The sequence below is a fragment of the Diplotaxodon limnothrissa genome, linkage group LG12, assembly GCF_057381915.1.
Source record: "Diplotaxodon limnothrissa isolate DT_005_m linkage group LG12, D_limnothrissa_male_GT1.1, whole genome shotgun sequence".
NCBI classification, from domain to species: domain Eukaryota; kingdom Metazoa; phylum Chordata; class Actinopteri; order Cichliformes; family Cichlidae; genus Diplotaxodon; species Diplotaxodon limnothrissa.
The window spans coordinates 31,687,402-31,703,876 of record NC_140607.1 but is presented as its reverse complement, the minus strand read 5'-3'; the positions used below and the strand labels follow the sequence as shown (position 1 = coordinate 31,703,876).

Genomic DNA, 16,475 nt, shown 5'->3' with positions numbered 1-16,475 from the left:
TTAATGACTGAAATATTTTCAGAAATGCCTTCTCACCCTTTGATCTGCAAATGATCCAGCTCCCTCTTTGCTCTCTTGCTGTCACCAGCCAAGTCATACAGGCTCCTCTTGACCACATTCAGCACTTTGCCAGGAACCTCTGACCAAGAGTCCACTGAACGCTTGACGTTGTACTTTTTCAGCTCATGTTCGTTCCCATAATATGGGTAGACCATCATTTCCCCCTTTGTATCCTTCTTGAATACCACATTGGTTCGGAGCACGCGGCTCAGCTCGCGCAGGAAGCCGAAGGAGTTATTGAGGAGGTGTTCAGGGGTGATGTGGACAACCAGGACCAGCTGGCCCACGGCTAGCTTCTCAGGCATGTTGCTGGCACAGTCCAGGCCATCCCACTCGCACTCTGCGTTGTTGCAGCCCTGGTCGCAATGGCCATCGGCGTAGTGATCCTTGCAGTACTGGTCATAGAGAGGGCTGCAAAAAAATTGGATGCAAAGGCCCAATTAAATATCTCTTAATTGCACATATATGCTTAAAAGAAGAAGTATATGACACAGAAACTACCTACAGCTCTACTGGAAAATAATGAACTGTTGTATCAAAGACAGTTTTATCACTGTAGTTCTCTATCCTGTTTGTTCTTCTCAGCATCTAATTAGCAGCACACCAAGCAAGACAAATAGATTTTAAGATATTTAACTGGATATTTTATGAAGCTAAGCTAACTCTTATTTCACTTAAATACACTTACTTGCACTGTCCTTCCAAGTTCTGGCAGTCAAACCCATCATACAGACATCCAGCATTGTCACACTGTGAGTCACACTTCCCATCATTGAAGTATCGCCAGCACTGCAGAGCGGCCGAGCAGTTCTTCCACGGATCGTTGAAATTGAGCGAGCAGTCGCCGTTGTCCCAGCCGCACTCATGGTTGTTACAGGACACATCGCAGTGCTTGTTGTACTTGCGCTCTTCACACTGCGGGATCCCGCAGGGGACGTCCACTGGGGGTGGCGGGATGTTGTGGCCAGACCCTCCCGGGAAGCTGTAATCCAGGATATGGCAGCGGAGGCCGTTGAAGTTAGCTGGGCATTCACAGTGGTAGTACGGCTCCTCTGAGGTGTATTCACACGTGCCGCCGTTGTAACAGGGGTTCGAATAACAGGGACTGTCAGTGGGATATTGGCATTCAGGTCCAGTGAATAATGGAGCACAGAGACACGTGGGACTCTTATGACCGGAGATGCATGTGCCTCCATTGCGACAGTGAAGGCTGCCGCAGGTCTGGGAGTCGTATTCACACGTGGAGCCAGTAAAGCCCTACAGGAAGAATAATATATATGATTTATGCTTATTATATATTAAATAAATTAGACTGATATGAATATAAGCAATCTGTCTTATTCCTGAAAACTAAAATTCAAGCCAATATCAGGCTATCTATGATTAAAGCCAAGAGGGCTAATTTAGATCAAATATTAGTAAAAAAGTATATTTCCCATTATGGAAGCATCACATCGCCTTCTGTATGTCTCTTTTAAAAGTTACAGTCAACATTTAGATAATATTAAGAGGAATTTTTGCTCTTTTATTACAACTTTCTTATGAGTGACAGAGGTCTGTGTATATTTCCGAGAGTGTGTACTCACAGGAGGACATTTGCAGATGAAGCCATGTGGTGTATTACTGGCCACAGCACAGGTGCCTCCATTACGACAAGGTTTGCTCTTACAGCCATCGAACACAGTGTCACAACGCTGACCTACAGAGGTGTCACACACAAAAAGGTTTGTCATTTCATTTTCATTCCTCATTATAATTGTAAGGTTAATGTCACACCAGTACGTTTTAGATCAACAAACACTGTATATAAAAGATGTGCAGCAGCAGGGACTGACTCCTGCATCTTGCATCATTGCAATTTGATTTTCACTTGACTTCAGTAAACACTTTCCTGATTAGACTATGGTCTCAGTTGCTACATGCAAATAATATTGAACACAACATGACATTCATTTTGCCTGTTATTTTGTTCTGGCAAGTACTTTTTATTTTAAGCATGGTTTAAGCTTGAATCGCTACTTTATCGTGGTGGAGGGGTTTGTGTGTCCCAGGGATCCCAGGGGCTATGTTGTCTGGGGGCTTTTGCCCCCTGGTAGGGTCTCCCATGGCAAATTGGCCCTGGGTGAGGGACCAGACAAAGAGCGATTCATAAGACCCTTATGAAAAGGACACCGAGGGAACAGTTTACCCTGCCCGGGATAGGGTTACCGGGGCCCCGCCCTGGAGCCAGGCCCGGGGAGGGTGCCCGAGGGCGAGCGTCTGGTGGCCGGGCCTTAGTCCATGGGGTCCGGCCGGGCACAGCCCGAAGAGGAGACATGGGCCCATCCTCCCGCAGGCCCACCACCCGCAGGAGGCGCCATAGGGGTCGGGTGCATTGTGTGCCGGGTGGCGGCCAGGAGCGGCGGCCCTGGCGGACTGACCCCCGGCTGCCAAGACTGGCAATAGGGACATGGAATGTCACCTCTCTGGTGGGGAAGGAGCCTGAGTTAGTGCGTGAGGTTGAGAGGTACCGGCTAGATATAGTCGGGCTCACCTCTACACATGGCTTGGGCTCTGGAACCAGTCTCCTGGAGAGGGGCTGGACTCTGTCTCAGTCTGGAGTTGCCCCTGGTGAGAGGCGGCGGGCTGGGGCGGGTATCCTAATATCCCCTCGGCTTGCTGCCGGTACGTTGGGGTTTTTCCCGGTGGACGAGAGGGTTTGTTCCCTGCGCCTTAGGGTCGGGGAACGGGTCCTGACTGTCATCTGCGCTTATGCGCCGAGTGGCAGTTCAGAGTACCCAGCCTTCTTAGAGTCCCTGGGGGGGTGCTGGAGGGTGCTCCACCTGGAGACTCTGTTGTCCTGCTGGGAGACTTCAATGCTCACGTGGGTAACGACAGCGAGACCTGGAGGGGCGTGATTGGGAGGAACGGCCTCCCTGATCTGAACCCGAGCGGTGCTCTGTTATTGGACTTCTGTGCTAACCACAGTTTGGCCATAACGAACACCCTGTTCGAACATAAGAGTGTCCATAAGTGCACGTGGCACCAGGACGCTCTAGGCCGTAGGTCGATGATCGATTGTGTAATCGTATCAGCAGACCTGCGACCATATGTTCTGGACACTCGGGTAAAGAGAGGGGCTGAGCTGTCAACTGATCACCACCTGGTGGTGAGTTGGATCAGGTGGCGGGGGAGGACGCTGGACAGACCTGGTGCACCTAAACGCATAGTGAGGGTGTGCTGGGAACGTCTAGCAGAGGCCCCAGTCCGTGAGATCTTCAACGCACACCTCCAGCGGAGCTTCGACAGCATTCCGAGGGAGACTGGGGACATTGAGTCCGAATGGACCATGTTCAGAGTCTCCATTGCCGAAGCTGCTGCATTGAGCTGCGGCCGCAAGGTGGTGGGTGCCTGCCGTGGTGGTAATCCCCGAACCAAATGGTGGACACCAGAGGTGAAGGGAGCCACCAGGCTGAAGAAGGAGTCCTATCGGGCTTGGTTAGCCTGTGGGACTCCGGAGGCAGCCGACAGGTATCGACAGGCCAAGCGGAATGCGGCTCGGGCAGTGGCTGAAGCAAAAACTCGGGTGTGGGAGGAGTTCGGAGAGGCCATGGAAAAAGACTTTCGGACTGCCTCGAAGAGATTCTGGCAAACCGTCAGACGTCTCAGGAGGGGAAAGCGGTGCTCTACCTGCACTGTGTATAGTGCTGGCGGAGCGCTGCTGACGTCGACTGAGAAAATTGTCAGGCGGTGGAAGGAATACTTCGAGGACCTCCTTAATCCCACTGACACGTCTTCCGAGGAGGAAGCAGAGTCTGGGGATGAGGGGAATGACCCGCCAATTTCCGGGGGCGAGGTCACTGAGGCAGTTAAACAACTCCTTGGTGGCAGAGCCCCTGGTGTTGATGAGGTCCGCCCCGAGTTCCTGAAGGCTCTGGACGTTGTAGGGCTGTCCTGGTTGACACGCCTCTGCAATGTTGCGTGGAGATCAGGGGCAGTACCTGTGGACTGGCAGACCGGGGTGGTGGTCCCCATCTTTAAGAAAGGGGACCGGAGGGTGTGTTCCAACTACAGGGGGATCACACTCCTCAGCCTCCCTGGGAAAGTCTATGCCAGGGTGCTGGAAAGGAGAGTTCGTCCGTTAGTCGAACCTCGGATACAGGAGGAACAATGCGGTTTTCGTCCTGGTCGCGGAACACTGGACCAGCTCTTTATCCTCTCCAGGATACTTGAGGGTGCATGGGAGTTTGCCCAACCAGTCTACATGTGTTTTGTGGACTTGGAGAAGGCATTCGACCGTGTCCCTCGGGGTGTCCTGTGGGAGGTGTTGCGGGAATATGGGGTGTCTGGCCCATTGCTACGGGCCATTCGATCCCTATACAACCGTTGCAAGAGCTTGGTTCGCATTGCCGGCAATAAGTTGGACTCGTTCCCGGTGGGTGATGGGCTTCGCCAGGGCTGCCCTTTGTCTCCGGTTCTGTTCATAATTTTTATGGACAGGATTTCTAGGCGCAGCCAAGTGGCGGAGGGCTTTCGCTTTGGTGGCCTCAGAATCTCATCTCTGATTTTTGCAGATGATGTGGTTCTGTTGGCTTCATCGGGTGAAGGCCTCCAGCTCGCACTGGAGCGGTTCGCAGCCGAGTGTGAAGCAGCGGGAATGAGGATCAGCACCTCCAAATCTGAGGCCATGGTTCTCAGCCGGAAAAGGGTGGAGTGCCCACTCCGGGTCGGGGATGAGTTCCTGCCACAAGTGGAGGAGTTCAAGTATCTCGGGGTCTTGTTCGCGAGTGATGGGAGAAGGGAGCCGGAGATCGACAGACGGATTGGGGCTGCAGCTGCAGTAATGCGGACGCTGCACCGGTCCGTCGTGGTGAAGAGGGAGCTGAGTGTAAAAGCGAAGCTCTCAATTTACCGGTCGATCTACGTCCCTACCCTCACCTATGGCCACGAGCTGTGGGTAGTGACCGAAAGAACGAGATCGCGGATACAAGCGGCAGAAATGAGCTTCCTCCGAAGGGTGGCTGGCCTCTCCCTTAGAGATAGGGTGAGAAGTTCGGCTATCCGGGAGGGGCTCAGAGTAGAGCAGCTGCTGCTCCACATTGAAAGGAGCCAGCTGAGGTGGTTCGGGCATCTGACAAGGATGCCCCCTGGGCGCCTCCTGGGTGAGGTGTTCCAGGCATGTCCCACCGGGAGGAGGCCCCGGGGCAGACCCAGGACACGCTGGAGAGATTATATCTCTCGGCTGGCCTGGGAACGCCTTGGTATTCCCCCGGACAAGCTGGAGGAGGTGGCTGGGGAGAGAGAGGTCTGGGCCTCTTTGCTTAGGCTGCTGCCCCCGCGACCCGGCCCCGGACAAAGCGGATGAAGATTGATGGATGGATGGATGGTTTAAGCTAATCAAAATTAGCAACTCAATTAATAATAGCTCATCTTGTTAACCAAGGCAGCATAATCTGATCATTGCTACTCTCTTGTCCAAAAGTTTGCTTTAAAAAAGATAAATTTGCAATGGTGAAAAGCAGAAACTCAAAGCTTCCATAAACTTTAAACGGCTGATCTCACTTTGGTTATGTCCATCTTTTATATGCTGTGTGTAGTACAAACATGCAAACTGAATGATGAGGGCAGTTTAAACAGTGAGTGCAAAGAAAATACCAGCCAAAAAGGCAGGCTAACATATCCCCCCTCAAACTCTTTAATATACTCTCTAAGCTGTTTACCCGTGTATCCGGTGCGACACTCGCAGCGGTAGTTGTTGGTGAGCTGGATGCAGCTGTGCGTTCCACGCGGGTCACAGGGGTTTGACAGACACTCGTTCACGTCTCCCTCACAGCGCTCCCCAACATATCCCGGAGGGCAGATGCAGTGGTAGCCTCCGACTCCATCCACACACTTGCCTTTGTTGAAGCACTTTGGCTCTTTGGTGACTGGGTCAGTGAAGGGAGTGCAGTCGTCCACATTGATCTCACAGTGAACACCTGAAGATTGCAATGGAAGAGTAAGGGGGAATCAACAATGTTAAGTAATGTGCATTCATTTAAATAAAGAACATGAACAATATATCATTTTGAGAATCACCAAAAGCGGTTATGACTTTAACAAACTGTCAGCAGGTCATTTGCTTTCTATTCTGTCATTTTCCAGTAAATTGCAGATATTAGTGTCCCTTTATAGAGGAAATTTTGGATAAAGGGTATGAAATTAGGTCTGGACTTTGAAAAACAAAAAGATAGACATGTCTACAAAGACATAAAAAAAAACAGTAGTTAAGTTTGAAGAGATACATCAGGGCATGTTGTATGAAGAGTTTTATATAGTAACATTTTAATGTTTCGAGTAAGAAAAGATTTCAGAGATCCAAAAACAGATTTAAAAAGTCCACAAATAAACAGAGAGTCAAAGTGCTCTGCTTTTCCAGTGTAAATGGCTTTAGGTTAAACCAGACCTTGAAACTGACCAAAAATGATTAAAGTCAAGACGTTTAGAACCATTTTTAAATACTGACCTGAATTTGTTTTAAAAAAAAAACTTTTTTAATCTTCAAATTTCCAACAACATGTTGGCTGTTTTAGGAAAACCAACTCTATTGCCACTTTAGACTGACCTAAAACACACACGCTCCCTTCATGTCTGAGAGAAAAATCAATAGAGTACTTGACAAGTAGAGGAAGAGATGGAGCCAAGACGGGAGGTGGAGCTTTTATGCCCGGGGTGCTGTTAAGCCCTAATTAATGAAGCGTGGAGACAAGTAGGAGAGAATGGAGAGGCAGAGAGGTGTGGAGGAGTGTGCGTGGGGTCTGCTGACCTTGGGTTCCCCGGGGACAGGAGCATTTGTAGGTATTGATCAGGTCAATGCAGGTGCCCCCGTTCTGGCACGGCTGGGAGAAACATTCATTGATCTCCACAGAGCAGTTGGTCCCCAAGTATCCTGGCATGCACTGAGGAAGAGAGGGAATAAAAGACGAAAGAGGAATAGAAGGAAGAAGGAAGAGCGGGACAGCGAGAGAAGAGAGGGGAAAGTTAATCGATGTCTGACATGAAACAAAGATGTTTTTTGTTTACCTGGCTGTTTTCTGGCCTCCATCCTGCCAAGGCCAGAAGATCCTTTACTCCGGAGAAGATTAACATAACCAAGCTGTTTGTTTTCTATTTATAAGCAAACCTCTTCATTAGGACTGCAGCAGAAAGGATGTCTGCCTTAAACTTAAATTCAATGAACAGCTACAATTACCACTTCTTAGTTGAATGCCTCCGACAGTTAGTTAAAAAGCAGGTTAATATCATATAATATAGAAGATATATTAATGAGTTGTAGCTTTAAGAGTAAAAATATTTCTGCAAAGAAGCACACATCTAGAGTTATACAGTCACCACAAGAAATGTGTTTAACTATAAATGTCTCCAAGTAATGTTTGTTAGAACAACCAAAAGTTGCCATAAAATATAAATAACATACTAAACTTGAAAAAAATGCAGTACATATGTGCCATGGTGCACCAAATTTATGTAAAAAAATAGACACATAAAAACAAATCTGAACATAGATAGCAAAGGGATAAAAACGTTCTCTTCGCAGTTTTTACCTTGCAGGTGTATCCGCCCAGAAAGTCGGTGCAGGTGGCGCCGTTTTGGCACGGGTTCGGTGTGCATTCATCTACCTGCTCCTCACAGTAGCTCCCGGTGTATCCCACCTGACAGTGGCAGTAGTGAACATTTCCTGCGTCCAGACACTGACCCGAGTTATGACAAAGATGCGCAACATCGACTCCTAAATGGATAGCAAAAGATGATGGAAGTGTTGTAATAAAATTCTTTATATTTTGTCAGTAATCGGCAAATAATATACGACGTGATATTCTAAGTTTAACAGGCTAAACATTGTTAAAAAAAACACCTGGCATAACAAGGCTTTTGAAACCTCTCACCTCTCTGTTTGGCTGCCACCTCACAGGAAACACTTGGGACGTCACAATAAAGGCCCGTCCATCCAGTCTCACACCCACAGCTGTATGTGGTGTCTGTCTGCCAGCAAGTTCCCCCGTTTTTACAAGGAGACGAGTCACACCAACGAACCAGGTTCTGAAAAGCATAATAAAAGTAACAGATGTTGACTGTGCGGTGTTAATGCAGTATGCATATGTTATTTATCAATTCAATATGCCAGACAGATGTAATTTGCTCATTTTACGGTTAAAACGCAGGGAGCCTTGAAGACAATCAGAATAACTTTGTTCTACTAGCTCCTCCTACCTGACAGTTTAGTCCTGTGTAACCGTGTGGGCAGGTGCATTTGTAAGTCCCATAGCTGTCCTGGCAGGTACCGCCATTCAGGCAGGGTTTGGAGTCACACTCATTGATATCATGTTGACAGTAGCTCCCGGTGAAGCCTGGTGGGCATAAACATGTGAAGGCATTGATGCCATCCACACAGGTGCCACCGTTGAAGCAGGAGCTGTAGGGAAAAAAATAACAGACGTCAGCGCATCAAATTAGGGTTAAAATATTCTACAGCTTTTTAGGGAAATGAGAGTAAATCAATACAGCTCTCATTATATGAGCTGCAGGCAAATTTATATCTGATTCACAGAAAGTTCACCCAGAACAAACATTTTTGTTGCAGCATTGCTCTACTTCAATTTCACACTTTTCCCCACACATTTTTTTTCACACATTTTAAAACTGACTGAATAGAGCAGAACTAATGCTTCGGCCATTTTTGCAAAAAACATTAGAGCTACACATTAATTTAATGTAAAAGCAAACTACTATGTTGAAACCTACTGTTGTATATCAATATTTCACCAGAGGGGGCAGTAGTGGACAAGAAAACAAAGATTACAACTCCAAAGCGCAGAAAGTGAACCTGCTGATCTTGAAGAGATTACTCACAATGACACAGTGGCAATGTCTGTGGGGTTTAAATCAAGCAAACAAAACCTTCTGTGAGCTCTGTACCTCTCAGTGCAGTCAGGAGTGTTATTTTCACAATGAATGCCACTGAAGCCGAGCGGGCAGGTGCAGGTGTAGCTGTTGACACAGTCAGTGCAGTTGGCTCCGTTCTTACAGGGGTTGCTCTCACACTCGTTGATGTCCTCCTCGCACCTTGTTCCGCGAAAGCCGGCCGGGCAGGTGCACAGGAAGCCGTTCACCTCGTCATTACAGAGCCCTCCGTTGCTACAGGGGTCTGCAGGTGGAAGCATTAGACTCAACTTTATGTTCTTATTGTGCTGCTTGTGTGCACTTTCATCAATGGACACGAAGAGGAAACACATAAAGGGAGAAGGACTGATGAACTTACTGGGCTTGCAGTCGTCAATGTTGTTTTCGCAGTTGCGTCCGGTAAAGCCCGGTTTGCAGCTGCAGTGGTAACTGCCCAAAGTGTTCTGGCAGGTTGCTCCATTGCGACAGGGATTCTTCACACACTCTTTGATGTCCACCTCGCAGGTTTGACCTAGAAGGGATTAGGAGAGGAAACAGAAAGCAAATATTATATACTTCTTCAAATGCTGGCACAGTAAGTATGAAATTAAGAACATAATCATCTTGATTACAATCCAAGGATCTCTTATTAGAAATGTTTGTATTAAATTAACATTTAACATTTACATGTGTACTTCTGTTCTCTAAAAAGGCTGCTCTCTGAGTCCTTTTTGACCTTTTCTATGACCTCTTACTCATTCCTGGAAGGTACTCATATATGCAGACATTAATAATTACCTTGCCATCCTTCAGGACAGACACAAGAGAAGTTCAGATAGTCCTCTGATTCCTGACACAGTCCTCCATGCTTGCAGGGTTTGGAGCTACAGGGGGCCATCAGAGTTTCACAGTTCTCTCCTGTAGTGTGCAAACGCAAGAAAGAAATACACCGTTAACTGAATTAAACTCTGTTTAACATTTATCTGTCACTATGTGATACCACGCAGGAGTCATGAACTTGGAGATAACCCAATCCAAATGGACACAGAATCATCTTTCAATCAATGCTATCAGAAGATTTTAGCCAGGTTCTGTCAGTATTTGAGGCCTGTGGAGATATTTCCCTATCTGTTTCCATAACATACTGCTAATACAGGAAGTCGGCTCCAGTTTCCGGCCATTGTGAAGCCATTTGCTGTTCTGTGAGACAGGAAGCAGGCAAACAGGAAATGTGTCAAGCAACCCGTTCCCACCCCAAGCCAAGCAAGAGTCTTTTAGTATTCAAAGCGCTGTGGATTTTTCCAAAAAAATATACAAGACAAATATAAGAACAATTTGCCCTTAAACTTCCCATGGTTATGTGTTTGATTAAATACTAAGCCAGATGACATTAAAATGACATTAAAATGTTTCCCAGCTCCCATCACGGATGCTTGTGGATCACAGAGGAGCACAGTGAGTCAGAGGTTTGGTGTCTTTGAGCCCTGAGGAAGTCTTGCTGCTGAACTTTACTCAAGAGCTATTTCATCCGCCACACATTTTCCTCTTTGCCCAACAGCCGGTGGAAACTGTCTCCCACAGCAAGGAAATGCCAGAACGCCAGGCCAACACATGGGTGTATCAAATATTTTCAATAATATTTTCATACCCGTGTAAGGCAGGATACAGTTGCACTTGTACCCTGCAACGTCGTCAATGCAGGTCCCCTGGTTAAGGCAGGGATTGGAGGCACATTCGTTGATGTTGTTCTGGCAATTTGGTCCTGCATGCAATAAATTAAACACATTTCAGTTCAAGTGGTGGTTAGCAGTGAAACTGTACGGTTCGAATGACACTAAACGAAGCTCATCGACACATGCTAACAAATACTGACCAGTGAAGCCCATGCGACAGGTGCAGACGTATCCGCTGGTCATGTCCTTGCAGGTGCCTCCGTTCATACACGGGTTGGATTCACACTCATTGTTGTTGATGTCGCAGTTTTTGCCGCTCCAGCCAGAGTCACACAGGCATTTATAGCTGACGAGGAGTAAAAGACAAACATCATCGATAAAGGAAAAAATTTCTTGTTGGAAATCTGGGGAAACTTGTTTATTGTCACTGCCCTGCCCCTGAAAAATGTTTATAGACCGCCTCACCCATTTATCTTGTCCTCGCAGTGACCATGGATGCAGGGATTGCTGAGGCACTCATTGACTTGGGAGAAACAGGTGGTGTCATGGTAACCATCTGGACACTGGCAGGTGAAGCTGTTGATGCCGTCGATACAGGTGCCGCCGTTGTGACAGGGGTTGCTCGCGCACTCGTTGATGTTTATGTTGCACATGGCACCTAAACAGATATTTCGCTTTACTTCCTGACATCATGAGTCTCCATGAGTTTATAAACAGTGAAAGGATGGGTGCTGAAATCACTGCAATCATTTTTACACTCCAACAGTTTTGATGTATTACATGAAAACGCTGAACAGCTGCACACAAAGCCTCCACACAATCAAGTCTATATATCAACACAGCGAATGTATCAATTTCCAGAAACATACGGCTTTAAAGGCGGCCTTTGTCGGCGACTTGAAGCGTTGATGCCATTCAGGCCCGTGTCATGCGTAGCATAAAGGCAGCCCATTTAGCTTTAAAGCAGGGACCGGCTTCCAAGCTTTTAAAAGCTCAACTTTCAGGAATCTTTCAGGGAATCTTTTCTCCTGCTCAAATCCCCACTGGCCCTGTGTGCCAGAGTGTGTGTGTGTCCTCTCTTTGTGCGGGAGGGCAGCTTGCTTGTCCGAACAGCAGCAGGTTGGGGACAGGGTGGAGCTGGAAAGTGACACCGGTCGAGCCTCAGAGGAGCGTGCGCACTCGCTCGCCATCTGTCACCCTCCCCATCAGGACCTTTGAATCCTCTGATGCTGCACCTTAAGCACTCGTTTGCCCACTTTTTACTTCAGACAGATGTTATGTTTAACCTGGCTATATATTTGGAAAAGATGGGCTTTTCCAGTGCATTAGTTTGTGGCAGTAAACCAAAGATCATGCAATTCCACTTTATCTATTTGAACAACAAATATCCTAACATCAATCTTCACTAGATTTAATCTATTTGAAATTAATTTTTTTGGAAAACTAAAAAAAATCCTCTATCTGGAATGATCCAAGAGTTTTTATGTTCCTTCAAACACAAAATGTGTAATATATCAGAAAAATGTGGTAAAATCAAAGAATTTTCAGGAAACTGCATATTTTGAAAGATGTTGTGAAAATGTGATTATTCATTTCCACTAATCTAGCAAGCCATTATCTGGAAAATCTAACCTCATTCAGAATTTAGGCTGAAACCTGTTAGTTTAGGTTAAATCTGTTTTCTAGGTTTTCCTGCCAGATCAGGGAAAAATAGAAAACTTATACTATCACAATTTCCCTCAGTATCACCATCTCCCTCCCATTCTCCTGGGAGGATTTTGGGTTATCACCTTTGCACTTGTTACACAGCAAATTTCCTAGTGTAACATAATCAGCCTCAAAGTCTCTTTTAGAGTTATTAAAACAGTCAAAGTAAAAACGAGTAGGCTAGCCCATATAGAGCCCAGAGCAGTTTTACTCATGCAGGGTCCCCAGGAGGGTTTTCTGCAATCAATCCATAGTGGGTCCCCGATGGTATTAGGACAGCTAGTGCTTAATATCTATGGGGAGTTGAGATGTTTCTGATTTTTGCCATTTACAGAGATATCTCAGAAACTGACTGTCAATAAATGCACATTTCTTCTGGATGTTATCCATATCTGTGACAGATGCTATGATACAAAGGCATCTTGTATCATATCTACCTTGGATCGTATTTACTGCAGTGACTACAATTGTATGAAAATACAAACAAGAGCCTACATGTTAACATCAGAGTACTGAAGCTAATGTCTAAGGCTCATACTGCTTGATTTGCAGTATTTGTTTTCTTTCTTTAAATCTGATGTTTTAACATGCAGTCAACAATCAAACTCTAAGATTCATTAGAGTTATTTCAAAACTACTGTGTTCCTTCTTGCAACCATGATCTGAATCACAACTTCCTGTTTCCTGTTTCCTATATTGAAATCAATAGAACTATGAACTCCAGTTTACCAGTGTAGCCAGGTTCACAGGCGCACTCGTAGCCATTGATCTTGTCATTGCAGGTCCCGTAATCACAGGGATTGCTCTTGCAGTCATCGATGTTGGTTTCACAGTTGATTCCTGGAAGAAAGTTGTTTTTTAGATTAAAAAAAAAATACTGGTGCCCAACATTTATGGTATAAATGTGAAAATCCTAGGTGACTTCCTTCTTGAGTTTTTGCATTCACAAGATTTTTAGAAAACTTGACCTTAAGATTCAGGTCACTGAGATTCAAACTCATCCAAGATTTTTAGTAGATGCAGCTGTGCTATCAATCCTACGTTGCCTTGTTTTCACGTTATTGCATTCACAAACTTGAGTGTCCATGCTGCCAGTGGAGTGACAACAATATCTCATCAGCCTTTTTATGGCTGAGGGGTAAAATGTTACGCTTGTATCTCCTGTGTGTGATCCTTACCTGTTGTTCCCTTGGGACAGACGCAGATATAGCTGTTCTCCCTGTCCTGGCAGGTGCCTCCGTACCTGCACGGCTGGCTCAGACACTCATTGATGTTGGTCTCACAAAGCCGACCGGTGAACCCGGGCTTGCACTGGCAGCTGAACGAGGCCAGGCCATCAATGCAGGAGCCATAGTGGCAAGGGTCGGAGTAACATTCGTTTATGTCTGTCTCACAGTGCTTCCCAGTGTAACCTAGGAAAAAGAGTTGATGTCTGTTTTAACTGACACATTAATTTGTGAAATGTTGTTATATTTTAAAGGTCTTGGCTCCTTTTACAATTATTATAATTTATGTTAAGCGTGAATACCTTCAGTGCACTCGCAGGTATATTTGTTGGGTCCATCTGTGCATTTGGCGCCATTTTTGCACGGCGTGCTGGCACACTCATCAATGTCTATCTGGCAGAGGTTCCCACTGAAGCCTGGAAAAACAACAAAAAGCTGTTATTGTGCGCGTGTGTGTGTGTGAATGAGTGCGTGTGTGTGTACAGACATCTCATTTTAAACCAGCCACACTCATAATCCTGAGCCTATGTTATAAGAGCTCTTAGCGAATCAGAAATCTGCATGTTAATTAACAACTGTGAAGCACTACGAGCTCCCCATTTTCTCCTTTCACTTCTTTTCAGAGCAGAGGCAAAGGGAGAGGAGCTAGTGGGGGAATCGGTTCATTTAAAATAGGGGAGGGAGGGAGAGAGGGAGAGAAATGAGGAAAGAATGAAAGTTAGGAGGCCTCCTGACCAAGGGGTGAAAGACAAAGGCCCTCCTGTCTGCTCAAAGCAGCACCAAACTGAGCCTGTTGCCTTCTTTGTCCCCCAAAACCTTTCCATCACAATGCATATTCTCCTGTCTTACTTTCACCCCTTCCCCACTACCCCCTCTACTCCCTGCCCGCCTCCAAAAAGAGCTAGCTTGACCTTTGAACCTCCGGTATTCAAAGTGTTGTTCATTCAAAATCAACCAGTAGGCTTTCTTGTTTTTCCTGGACTTATTCTCAGATATTTCCTCCTCGTCTCCTGTTTGTCACAGCTCAAAGACTAATAGGGTGTTCTCTGATGAAGAGATAAAAAGTTCTACTTCCCTCCCACCCCATCACCACAACATCACAGGAACATACAGGTGCTTAAAGCTAAAGAAAGACCAGTTGTAGATAATCCAGTGAGGAAGTATTTGTGTGGAGAGCTGCAAGCTGATTTCTCCCACTGGACTCTGCTAGAAGCATTTATACTTCCCCAAACTGGCTGCAATCAGACGGATGAAGTGATGACTAAAATGTAGACACTGCTAACAAAGTTTTCAGAACAATGCAGTCCAAAACTATGTCGATAGCAGATTAAAGCTGATGCTACTTTAAAAATTAGAAAACTAGACACTCCAGCTTTTATTTTGTGCTACTTATATGATATAACTTATATGAATTAAGGCTGAGAGTCTACTTAAGTGGCCTTTAAAACATACATTTAAAGAATAATTTAGGCTAAAATTTCCAAGTAGTCAATGGGATTTTTTATAGCATGGCAAGCAAAATATTATTTTTTACTTTTTTCAAAGCTTGACACAGATCTGTGAAAAAAGAAAAGTGTGAATTAACTCTTAAAGCTATTATTTCAAAATTTCCAAGCTTATTAAAAAACAGCACAATACCAAGTGGATATTTTCTGCTGTATGTATGTAAAGATTTGAACGGTACAAAAGGGTGTTTTATGTGAGATGTTGTTGTTATTTTTGGCATTACTTGTGCTTTTAGTGTTGAAAAGTGCTATAAATCAAGACAGTTTGCAGTCTGATAGGGACTGTGAGTTTACAGCAGCAACAACAGTCCTTGGTACAAACTGCATGTTTCTTAACAGGAATGTGACTGTTCTGTTCTCCAACAGCACTCCTGACATTAATGAAAAGATTTTCTTTCCCAGATGCATAAGTATGCACACACACAAAGGATAAAGCGGAGATGCAACCACGCACAGGGCCGTGCACATCGCACACCTCAGCAGCCAAAGCGGGATTTATCCCCAGACTGCTGGAATCAGACATTTCAATGGCTCTCAGCAGGGTTTCCATGGCTATTCCATGTACAGAAATGAAAAGGGGGACCCTCGCCTTGGGCCTGACTCGCAACAGGGACAAATTTACATCTCAACTAGAGCGGTTAAAACCCCTCCCCCCCTTCTACCCTTCCTGCTTTGGCATAACGGTCCGTGCATCTCAACACTACCCACTTCTCCACACACCCTCCCAAAAAACACTTCCACCACCACCACTTTGTGCTGCTTCCTCACACAGCCCTCGCTCACTGTCACACACAACGAGTTTTCTTAGGCGCTAAGCTCTTGTGTTCACTCTTGTAGCCCCCTCTCTCTATTAATTCCAAAGCTTTCTTGTTGTGGATGTCTTTTTTTTCTTTCTGCTTTTCCTTCTTCCTTTCTTTTTCTCTCAACAGGAGGAATCTTTCTCCTCCACCCAGACTGCCTTTGATCCACCCAACTCTGAGCTCTGCTATTTTCCTTTTCCAAAAAAGAAGAAGAAAAAAAAATCACTTCCACCTCAATGATCCCAGTGAAAGAATGCAAAACAAAAACACATTTGGGGAGTCTATAGATCCTTCCTTTCTCTTCTATCTTTTTTTCTATCCAATATTCAGAAGTTGCATTCCTTTGCTCCTGAACAAAACATCAATACCTCATGTACAAACAGTGAAGCTCCTGTATGAGTTTTGAAAACACCCACATACCTCAAAATAGGCTGAAGAACTACCTCATTTACAACCACAACACAGAAAATGTCACTTTACAGACTGTGGCAGCAGCTCTGCCTTCTCTTATTAGCTCTCTCTTGTTCTCAGTTGCAATCACAAGCCTTGCTTAGTTTCTGCTCGATCATCAGACTTGATAAAAAGGATAACAAACTTGTTCAAAAA

At 45.6% G+C, this 16,475-nt stretch overlaps 1 protein-coding gene across 1 annotated transcript in view; it reads right to left on the bottom strand.

Moving 5' to 3' along the window:
* notch1b (notch receptor 1b) overlaps positions 1–16,475 on the bottom strand; it is a 43,003-nt gene that overhangs the window by 7,698 nt on the left and 18,830 nt on the right. The window contains exons 10-26 of the mRNA XM_085367486.1: positions 13,867–13,980; positions 13,517–13,750; positions 13,068–13,178; positions 11,097–11,289; positions 10,832–10,977; positions 10,607–10,720; positions 9,757–9,876; positions 9,338–9,490; positions 8,995–9,223; positions 8,290–8,491; positions 7,965–8,118; positions 7,623–7,807; positions 6,845–6,977; positions 5,760–6,017; positions 1,647–1,759; positions 749–1,317; positions 37–471 (exon numbers count right to left, since the gene is read on the bottom strand). Of these exons, the coding sequence (XP_085223612.1) occupies positions 37–471; positions 749–1,317; positions 1,647–1,759; positions 5,760–6,017; positions 6,845–6,977; positions 7,623–7,807; positions 7,965–8,118; positions 8,290–8,491; positions 8,995–9,223; positions 9,338–9,490; positions 9,757–9,876; positions 10,607–10,720; positions 10,832–10,977; positions 11,097–11,289; positions 13,068–13,178; positions 13,517–13,750; positions 13,867–13,980 (3,463 nt within the window). The remainder of the gene's footprint in view (positions 1–36; positions 472–748; positions 1,318–1,646; positions 1,760–5,759; positions 6,018–6,844; positions 6,978–7,622; positions 7,808–7,964; positions 8,119–8,289; positions 8,492–8,994; positions 9,224–9,337; positions 9,491–9,756; positions 9,877–10,606; positions 10,721–10,831; positions 10,978–11,096; positions 11,290–13,067; positions 13,179–13,516; positions 13,751–13,866; positions 13,981–16,475) is intronic.